At 47.6% G+C, this 9718-nt stretch overlaps 3 protein-coding genes across 3 annotated transcripts; 2 read left to right on the forward strand and 1 right to left on the reverse strand.

Moving 5' to 3' along the window:
* Positions 1–188: 188 nt before the first annotated feature.
* On the forward strand, positions 189–2962 carry PIGZ (phosphatidylinositol glycan anchor biosynthesis class Z). The gene is made up of 2 exons (XM_062005891.1): positions 189–309; positions 812–2962. Exons 1-2 carry the CDS (start codon positions 192–194, stop codon positions 2362–2364), a joined length of 1671 nt encoding a protein of 556 aa, XP_061861875.1. The 5' UTR covers positions 189–191; the 3' UTR covers positions 2365–2962.
* Positions 2963–4874: 1912 nt separating this feature from the next.
* NCBP2AS2 (NCBP2 antisense 2 (head to head)) lies at positions 4875–5649 on the reverse strand. The gene has a single exon (XM_062005893.1). The coding sequence runs from the start codon at positions 5613–5615 to the stop codon at positions 5334–5336; it is 282 nt and encodes a 93-aa protein (XP_061861877.1). The 5' UTR covers positions 5616–5649; the 3' UTR covers positions 4875–5333.
* Positions 5650–5701: 52 nt separating this feature from the next.
* Positions 5702–9170, forward strand: NCBP2 (nuclear cap binding protein subunit 2). Its single transcript, XM_062005892.1, has 4 exons — positions 5702–5822; positions 5914–6095; positions 6761–6899; positions 7514–9170. The coding sequence occupies exons 1-4, from the start codon at positions 5742–5744 to the stop codon at positions 7583–7585; spliced, it is 474 nt and encodes a 157-aa protein (XP_061861876.1). The 5' UTR covers positions 5702–5741; the 3' UTR covers positions 7586–9170.
* Positions 9171–9718: the final 548 nt, after the last annotated feature.

The raw sequence follows: 9718 nt of genomic DNA on the forward strand, positions 1-9718 counted from the left end.
GCTGCTGTCGCGCCCGCTCCGGTGGCCGCAGCCCCGCAGCCGCGGGTTGCCGCGCGCCGCTCCTCGCCGCCAGCTCTGTCGCTCCGGCCGCCTGCCGCTGGGGGGCGGCTGCGCACGCGCGCCGGGCTCCCGCTGCGGCGCCCCGGCCGGGCGGCGGCGCGCCCCCTGGCGGGGTGCGGGGCGGCGGCGGGATGGGGGCCCGCGGGCTGTGGGCGCTGCTGGCCGCGCTGCGGGCCGCCTGGTGCCTGCTGCCGCAGGCCGGCTACCTGCACCCCGACGAGTTCTTCCAGTCGCCCGAGGTGATGGCAGGTAAGGCGGCGGGAGAGGCGGGATGAGGGCGGGGTGGCCCGGCCGGGCGCTGCGGCGGCAGCGGGACCCCTGACGGCCGCGTCTCGTCTGGCAGCCGTGAGGCAGCACCGGGAACGGGCGCGGCTCTGCCCTGTCCGGCGTCCTGGGGCCGGCGCCTGCAGGGATGTGCGCGGGGACTCGCGCAGGGCCGGCTGGCTTTGCGCTCCCCTCGTGTCACAAAGCGGCTCTTGCAAGCGGCAGGGCAGGGGCCCCGCAGTTCTCGGTGCCTGTGTCCAGGCAGTGACAGGGAGCCTGTCACCGAAATGGACTTTTCAGAAAGCTCCAAGAAAAAACAAAACAAAACATGGTGTACTCCTAAGTATTTCAAGGTTTACATCAGTCTTAAAACTTTAGGGACTGGTATGCATCACAGTGCCTCTTACAAAAAGTTATATCTCTGATGATAAACTACTGAGTAAAATATGCATGTGTGTATTTTCTTCTTCTTTTTTTCCCGTTATAGGAGATATTTTAAACCTACAGGTGTATTATCCTTGGGAGTTCCTTTCCAGCTCTCCTTGCAGAACAGTTGTTTTCCCATTAATGACATCTGGAGTTACCTACTGGGTGATCAAGTCTTTGCAGCAGCTGGACATATGTTCAAGTTGCATCAACAGCTACACCCTTCTTGTATCGCCTCGCCTTCTCTTTACGATCTTTTCTTTCGTACTCGACTATAGTGTGTATCGGTTAGCGCCTTTCTGGGAAGCAGATCCCTGGAAAGCTCTGGTACTTCTTGCTGGATCGTTTGTCACTCTTGTATTTTATACAAGAACGTTTACCAACACGCTTGAGGGACTTTTCTTTGCTCTTCTGATGGTATTGGTTTCCTCAAGGAAGTCTGATGGCACTTTAGTGGCGCCTACAAGCAGTCCTCTCATTGGTATCGTAACGACTGCTGGGTTTTTCAACAGGCCAACCTTTCTGGCATTTGCTTTAATGCCCCTGCTTTACTGGGCAGGTTTAATTATTGATTCTCAAAAGAGCGTGAGAAGTGTCATAAACCACTTTTTGAAGCTTGTCCTATGTGCATGTTTTACTGCCACTGTTTTCGTAACAGCTGACACCTTCTATTTTACTTCTATGGGCTTAGACCACCTGTACAGCATTAAAAAGAGCAGCTTATCTGATGTCATAGGTCAATTAAATGAGAAAATGATAGTAACCCCTTTCAATTTTCTCAGCTATAATCTTAATCCTCATAACCTTGCACTGCATGGAAGTCACCCGCGAGTCACACATTTTACAGTCAATGGAATAATGCTCTTTGGGATTTTACATATTCTAGCCATTGATGCTGGTTTTAAAATGCTGAAGAAATACATCCATCAGTTACTATGGGTCAGATCACATGACTGTGGCTCTCCTGGGCTAGTAGTGCATTCCAAGGGCAGTCCAACATTGCTTCTGTTTTATTTTGTTCCTTTGGCATTTCTCTCCCTCTTCAGTCACCAAGAACCTCGGTTTCTCATTCCACTCATCTTGCCATTAGTCTTGTTCAGCACGTCACAGAACAGAGCTATGAAGTGGAAACATGTCATTATAATTTTCAATATTCTTGGGGCTTTGCTGTTTGGGTGCTTACACCAGGGAGGGCTCATACCATGTTTGTTTCATTTGGAGCAACTCATGCACTCTCCAGAGTCCTCAAACCCTCCAAAACATTATACTTTACTCTTTGCTCACACCTACATGCCTCCTCGGTCTCTGCTTAATATTGGGAAGACAGACACACATGTAGAAGTCATTGACATGGCTGGATCTGAAGAAGAAACCCTCTGCCAAACCGTAGAGCAGGGAGCAAAGAATTTTACCTGTGCTGACTGTCATGTTTTTGTTATAATCCCTGGTACAGTCAGAGCCACAATTGCAAAATGTGGTGTCTCATTCAAGAATGAGACTATGATATTTCCACACTTATCGATGGAAGACCCACCACAAATACCCTTCCTGTTCAGTGGAAACTGGAGAAGTCAGTTAGGACTATACATCCTTCAGCTGGATGGAGATGGGTAGAGCCTTTAGATTTTAGGAAATAAATGTCATCATTTTTCACTTCCCTTGGGCACTGCCCAAAGGTGCTGTAAGACCTTCCTCTTCACAGACCTACCTTCAGCACTAGCAGTGGCACTGGGAGCTCCTGAGTCTCTTCATTCCCTTTCTTCCTGCTCTTTCACTCACCAGTATAGCCAGTTCTAGATAGAGCCTGCTTAAATTTTTTCTGACTTATCCCCTGTGTTGTTCACATGAAATTGTGTGTTTTTACTGATGAGAGAGGATGAAATCAGAGCCCACCAAAGCTGTGATTCAAGCATAGCTCTTTCCATGGGAGATTCATTTTTTCAAGTTCTTAGAATCTCTGACAAGGTTTGTTGCTTGTGTGGGTTTTACTGATGATAGACATTAACTCGGCTGCTGGAGAGAGGTTATGGGACTCCACAAAGCCTGCTCTAGCGTAATAAGGTTTTATTTTTATGCTCTTCAAAATCCCAAGCCTTGTCTCAGTCATTAGAGCTGATTGCTGTCAGGGTATAGGCACCACCACTGGAATACTGTCTTGGGTCATTCTGTCTTGAAAAATCCCCAGTGCTGATCTGACAGAATCTGACTTAGAACGTGGAAGAAGCTTCAGCATAAGCATTGGTACTAAAACCTAAAATCCAGGCTTTGCCTGTTTAGCATTTCAGGCCATGGTTCCATTCTTGTGAACTGACTACATCTGTGTTACGTACAGCAGTTTGAGAAGGCTGCAGTGGAGCATCATTCAGCCCCTCTGCTGTTGAGCTGTGCCCTGGGGCAGCCCTGCCCCCCAGCTGCACCCTGGCAGCTGCTCTGCTGTCGCACTGGTGGCGGTAGCTGGATCCAGGAGCTGCACAGGCACAACACAGGGTCACTCACAGGGAGTGGATCCTTTTCATGCCTTTGACCAGCTGGATTTCCAAAGGGGCTGACCATGGGGGTAGAGACCCACTGGTTCCCCTGCAGGGGAGTGGTGAAGATCTGAGAGAGGAGCTGCATCCCCTGTGCCCCCCTCCCCTTTCAGTAACTGCTCTGCATTAAATGTACTTCGTGAGGATGATGGGTCACACTCTCTAAGGGCACACACTCTGATTTTAAAGCAGGATACATAAAACCCTGAGCTTCAGCTGAGAATGCTGTATGTCCTTAATGGTATAGCATAGTTAATGATTTCTGGGCTTGCCTGGATGAACTTCAGGATCTGAAACATCCTCATGCAGAGCAACATCCTAATTTGGCACAAGTATTGTCGGTCAAGCCTCCCTCTATGAAACAAACCTGACACTTGAGTTCTGCTCACAGAGGCAGTAATGTTCCATCTGCCCAGCTTTACACAAGGTTTTAGGAGCCAGTTTTTCAACAGAGATGAGCATACAGACTGATGCCCAGCCCTACAGGGAAGCTAGGAAAAATCCCTTTGTGAAGGATTTGCCTGTAGCTTCCAAATGAAACATACGATCTAGCTCATGCTCTCTTGTAAAGCATTTTGTCTCCGCTACGTGTTCATTCCATATCCTTCATTCTTCACTACTGACATACCTGTAAATTCAAGGTGCATGTTTTGGGGGTAGTAAGGGGGAGAGGGGATGCATGTTTGTACTGATGACTCATGAAGCAGTGGAAGTAGTTACTGAAAGCCATCATAACATCAAATGTACTTTCCAATTTCATGTCCTCTTTGCTCTCCTAAGCTGGGACAACAGCAGTGTGCTGTTGACAGTGTCCTGCTCTATGTCTTGCTCTATTTTCAGCTTTCTTAAACAGCTTAAGTTTTGAAAATTATTTTCGTGAAACTTAGGATCTCTGGCATTCTCAGTGGAGCAGATCTTGCAACTCTTCAGCGATGTGATGGAGCACTATTCCCATGGCATGACGACGTGTCTACTGCTGCAGAGGTAACCTGTGATAGTGCCAGGAGGAGAACCTGGGCTGCAAATACGAACTCAGACTGATTTTCTCTCACCAGCTAGACCCTTATCACTTACATCATAGATGTAGCTTTTCCATCCATGCACACCTAAGTCTTTGCTGGTGGGAGGTTTAGTTTTACCAGCAATGCTCGAAACTTGCTTGGATAATTTGCAAAGTTCTTTACACCCCTGGGGAGGAAGGGGGGGTGGGGGGTGATTCAAAGGGAGGAAATATCCCTCCCCAATTAACTAAGCATCTAGTCAGCTGGACTACATAGCAAAACGTGCTATGAGGGAAGGCTAACAATTTCAGGCTCGGGTATGCTGACAGAGACTGCAATGTAAGTAAAGCAGCCCAGTGCATGACATATGCTGGATACATGCTTTTCCATGCTTAGATGCAGGATTGGCTCTATTGGTAATTTTTTTCTCCCTAAACCATTCTTGCTACCATAGACTTGAGGTGTGCTTTTATGGAAAGCTAGCAAATCTTCTGCTATGAATGTAATCCTATCCATTACCATTAACATTGTTACGTACAGCTCTTTGTCTATACCCGTTGTATCTAACGTCAGGTATTACTGTTGTATACATTGAAATTGTTAAAAGGAACTCCAGTCAGAGATCTGGTTTTATTCAAAATTTATCAAGCCCTCAAGCTGACAATCTTGACAATATTCTGGATGATGTATAACGTGAGTCTGCGGCCGAGTACTGCACCAAGTGTAAACTGGCTTTGAAATGAAAGTCTGTCATACCACCAAGCAGCATGCTTCGCGTTTTCACGCGCGGGCTCGAGAACCGCTCCTCGCTGTACGCTCCGGGAAAGCGGCGGCAGTCGCGGGTCCCGTTTCGGGGCTGGGTAACGCTGGGCAGCTGCGGGAAGGCCGGCCGGGTCCAACTGCCGCCAGCGGCCTCGGCGCTCGGGCCCCGCGGCACCTTCACCCGCCGGCTCCAGCGCGCTCGTCCTCTCGCCCTCGGCGCCGGGAAACGGTCGCGGTCTCCTTCGCGGTGGTGGGCGCCCCGCGCCGGCTGCGGCCCCGCTGCCGCCTCCCGTCAGGGCGCTGCTCCGGGGCGGCCGCCTCGGCCCGGCCCGCGCCCGGGCGGCCAGGGCGACCCCCGCGCCCGAGCGCCGTCCTTGAGCTCCCTCAGGAAGGCGTCGCGCAGGCGGAGCAGGCGGGGGCCCAGGCCCCGCGCCGCCTGCCGGGTGCCGAGCTGGGCGCGGGTGATGGCGGCGGCGGTGAGGCGAGCGGCGGCGCGGATGGGCCGCGACTCGGACAGCTGCTCGATGAGCCGCGGGTGGTTCAGCAGCGCCGCCAGCACCCGCCGCAGCACCATCCTGCGGCCGCCCGCCCGCCGCCGGGGCCGCTCTCGCGACAGCCGCCGCACGCTCTCGCGAGGGCCGCGGGCCGCCTCGCCGTTGGCTGCGCGTGCGCGGCGGGGCGCGGAGCGGAGGAGGCCGCCATGTGTTCCGCGGGCACGCTCAGCGTCCTGCGCAGCGACTCCTACGCGGCCCTCAGCCAGTACCGCGACCAGCACTTCCGGGTGAGCGGCGCGGCGCCGTGCGGGGGTCGGCGGCGGGGCGGTGCGGGGCCGTGCGGGGCCGCCCTAGGGTAATGCTGTCGTTGCGGCGCAGGGCACGCGGTACGACCAGGAGCGGCTGCTGAGGAAGAGCTGCACGCTGTACGTGGGGAACCTCTCCTTCTACACCACGGAGGAGCAGATCCACGAGCTCTTCGGCAAGAGCGGCGACATCAAGAAGGTCATCATGGGGCTGGATAAAGTGAAGAAAACCGCCTGCGGCTTCTGCTTCGTGGAGTATCCTTCTGTAGGCCTCTGGCAGGGGCGGGGTGAACCTGCACACAGGGCCCGAGTCACGGGAAAATTAGCCGAGGATAAAGTGATGCGGTTGCCCAAGTTCGTGTGGGAGTCCTGAGTGAGAGAGACTAGTGCTTATTAGGCTGCTGTTGCTCAAATACTTTCAGCCAGAGATGTTTTGGATGTCATCTGCAGGAAAAGCATAGTTTCAGTACAAATAAACGTCTCTTTCTGTATAAGCATATGCATAAAATTTCTGCTGGTGCCTTGTATCCCTGTCACGTGTTGGCTTCATCATGTGTAAGTGCCTTTGAAGAGCGTTTGTTAGTAGTTTTAGTAAACTTACCAAAATGAAAAAATGGTGAAAGCGTGAATCGAGCATGCTTGGGGCTTCTTAATTCTTCTTTAGGAACAGAGCTTTATGCATTTAAAGATGAGTGTGGTTAAATAACTTGATCCAATATGTACGTGTTTAACGTGCTTGAATTCCTCCACATTGTTCTGTCCCACTAGCAGTTTTCTCAGCTCACGTGGCTTCGTAAAAGTTGCTTTTAAAAAAGCAGGAACCAGATTCAAGTAGACTCTTGGTTCTGTAGCCCATTTGATTGTTTCTTCCATATGTTGAAAACAGAAGCGTCTTTGTTTTTCATTAACCTATTCCTAAGGTATTATGCAAGAGGAGATGCTGAAAACGCGATGCGATATATCAATGGAACTAGACTCGATGATAGGATCATAAGGACAGATTGGGATGCAGGATTTAAGGAGGGTAGACAGTATGGTCGTGGAAGATCAGGGGGCCAGGTAGGTTGTTGCACAATATGTTTTTTAAAGGACAGGTGACTTTGCCAAATTATTACTTTTTGAATGAACACAGTCAAAACCTTCAGAAATGACAATTTACCAATTATTGTTTAAGGTAGCAGTATGTGTTACTCTGTAAGGCAGCTTATCAGTGATCATCTTATCCACTAAGAATGAATAACTTTTTAATATATTTCACTGGAAGTACTCAAAAACTTCTTAGCAGTTTGGCCAGCCCAGGAAATGTAAGGCGGTCAAGAACACAAAGGTCAGCACTTGGCTTACCCTGAGCTGAGTGAGATACTTTTACTGCTGCCACCCTCACTTTGGCTGTCTTGGTTAAGGGGGATTGGACTAGATGATCTCTAAAGGTCCCTTCCAACCCCTACCATTCTATGTATATTCTATTCTATGGGTCTATGAATATGAAAAGGAATGTAGTTAATGCTATATGCTGGGCTTCTGTGGGATGCGCTTTGCCTTCTGTTTTGTCAGTCATGTCCCTGTGGCTGCTTGCATGCTGTGAACTCGATTGTATTCTGATGCTGTAATAGTTCTTGAGAAATTGTTTTGCTTTGTCTTTACTGGACTTCTCTTCTTTCCTCCTGTGTAAGGTCCGAGACGAGTATCGTCAAGACTATGATGCTGGAAGAGGTGGCTATGGCAAAACTGTGCAATGCGTGTGAACAGGGAATGTTCCTCAGCCTCACTGGAGACTTAAATCTGCATTGTAAATGTCACCAGGCACAAAGTAGGTCTGTTGCACACAAATTTTTGTAGCTAGAAGTACACAGGAACTACTTGCCATGTTCCTGTGATCACATTGAATGTTCAGTGTCTCTTCAGTTTTAATACCAGGGTATGAAGCATTGCAGAGTACGTTAATGCAGGGGGCCTGAGAGCAGGGGTTTAGGCAATAGTATGTGTGAGGCTTTGGTCTTTAAATGCTGCTGTCACTACTATGAAGAACAAAGATTCAATGGTATGGTGCTTTCTTTCACTGGCAAAACTTGACTATTGCATCACTGGGTTTTGTTTACATTGGTATCACAGGGTGGGGAGTGGCAATAAAGGAGAATTGGTGGATATGTGTGAGAAGAAAAAAGGCAAAGAGCCTGAAAAGGAAGTGCTATTTTAGGGAAATGTTCCAATTTCTAGGGAAGACTTAAAGTTGCGGACTTTCTGGGATTAATGGATTAACATCCTCTGATGCCATTCCTCACACCTCAATAAAACAAGTCAGATTGATGAACCCGGGAATCATAAAGTGAAAGGCCAGCCTAGCAGAGAACAGACTACAGTCTTCTACAAAGTGTGTGATTGCTTGACATTGAGTCTGGTACCTCTGTACAGCCTTAAAACTTGAGGACGATGTTTTTCCTGCACTTGCAAGGCGTGAAGCCATTATATACTTACCCCAAAAATTAGATATTTGAAGAACTACGCATATAATAAGAAAGTTTGTTCTCTAGATAGACTTTTCTGTTTGAGAAACTTGATTTTAAACAAAGTTGAAGATGAAAAGAGTTTTGGGAAAAGCCTTACTTTCCACTGAACATGTGGTAAGAATGGTAAAAGAATTGCAAGACTATCTAATTATTTGTTGTTTTTTTTTTTCCTTTTGGATCCTATTAAAACTGTTAGTTTATAAGATGGGATTTTGATGTACTGCAGATACAGGAATAAAAACAATGAGTGTTCCCAGGATCTGTGAAATTGACCTACTGAAATGAAGTAGTTTAAGAGGAACTGTTACAGGGCTTTGGTTTATTTTTTTCCCAAGGATTTCTGAGTTCTTGAGAGGTGACAATTTATAAAGCTTTGTCCAAATACTTTGTTGTCTGTGACTCCTTAAAAACCTTTAAAATACCAGGTCTGTAAAAGCTGATCTTTACTTGCTGAAGATATTGCTGGAAATCTTGATGTGTTTCTTGTGTACAGCAGTAGTCACAAATGTTACTGGAAATTGGAAATACAGTGAGGTAGAACCGCTGCAATGAGACTTTACTTACTTAGGAAACAAGGTTTTGGGTTGGCTTTGGGTTTTTTGGCACATAGAGTAAAACTAGATTTTCGGGATCACGTGGTGCTGGTCTACAAACAAGACTTTGAATGAAGTTACCTTTTTCTACAGTACATTTGATTATGAGTTTACAGCCTGTAATCTACTCTAGGAAACTTCTGAAGTTTATTTTTCATTGTATCAATTTTGTATAAAAGATTGAGTTACCAAAAAGTCACTTTCAAATAAAGCTGCAACATTAAAATGGACTGTTTTTTTTTTTTTTAACAGAATCAGTTAAGAAAAGGAGCTGTACTGAGACTCTCATCCATGTACTTTGTTCTAGTGTCTTGCTGAGTGAATATTCTTTCCTTTTGACAGAATTTTCAGTCTTGTTCAATTCTTAACTGAATGCTGAAAGGTGTTGGGTTAAAGGTATGCATTCTGGTACCTTTTGGATTATGAAACAAATTATTTACTGGTACTGAAGTGGATGTGGAAGTCCTTGGTGTGTAACAAGTGGTTTTCAAGGTGCACTTTGTTGTAAGTATGAGGTTAAAATTGGGTTGGGTTTTTTTATGTGGTGCAAGACAGTCATATCTCCCAGATAAAATGGAGGTGGTAAGATCTTCCTTCAAAACCTGCCTATGTGCAATGTACAGTTTTGTTTTAATGACATTTTCTGTTTTGAGGAAATTCTCAGTCAAAATGAGATTTGAAAGCACATGACACATCATGTAAGGACTTCATGTCTCAGAAGTGCATTTAGATGAAATGGATAGATTTTTTGCCTTCCATAATTGAAATGGGATGTGGC

Source organism: Colius striatus, chromosome 12 (genome assembly GCF_028858725.1).
Source record: "Colius striatus isolate bColStr4 chromosome 12, bColStr4.1.hap1, whole genome shotgun sequence".
NCBI classification, from domain to species: Eukaryota; Metazoa; Chordata; class Aves; order Coliiformes; family Coliidae; genus Colius; species Colius striatus.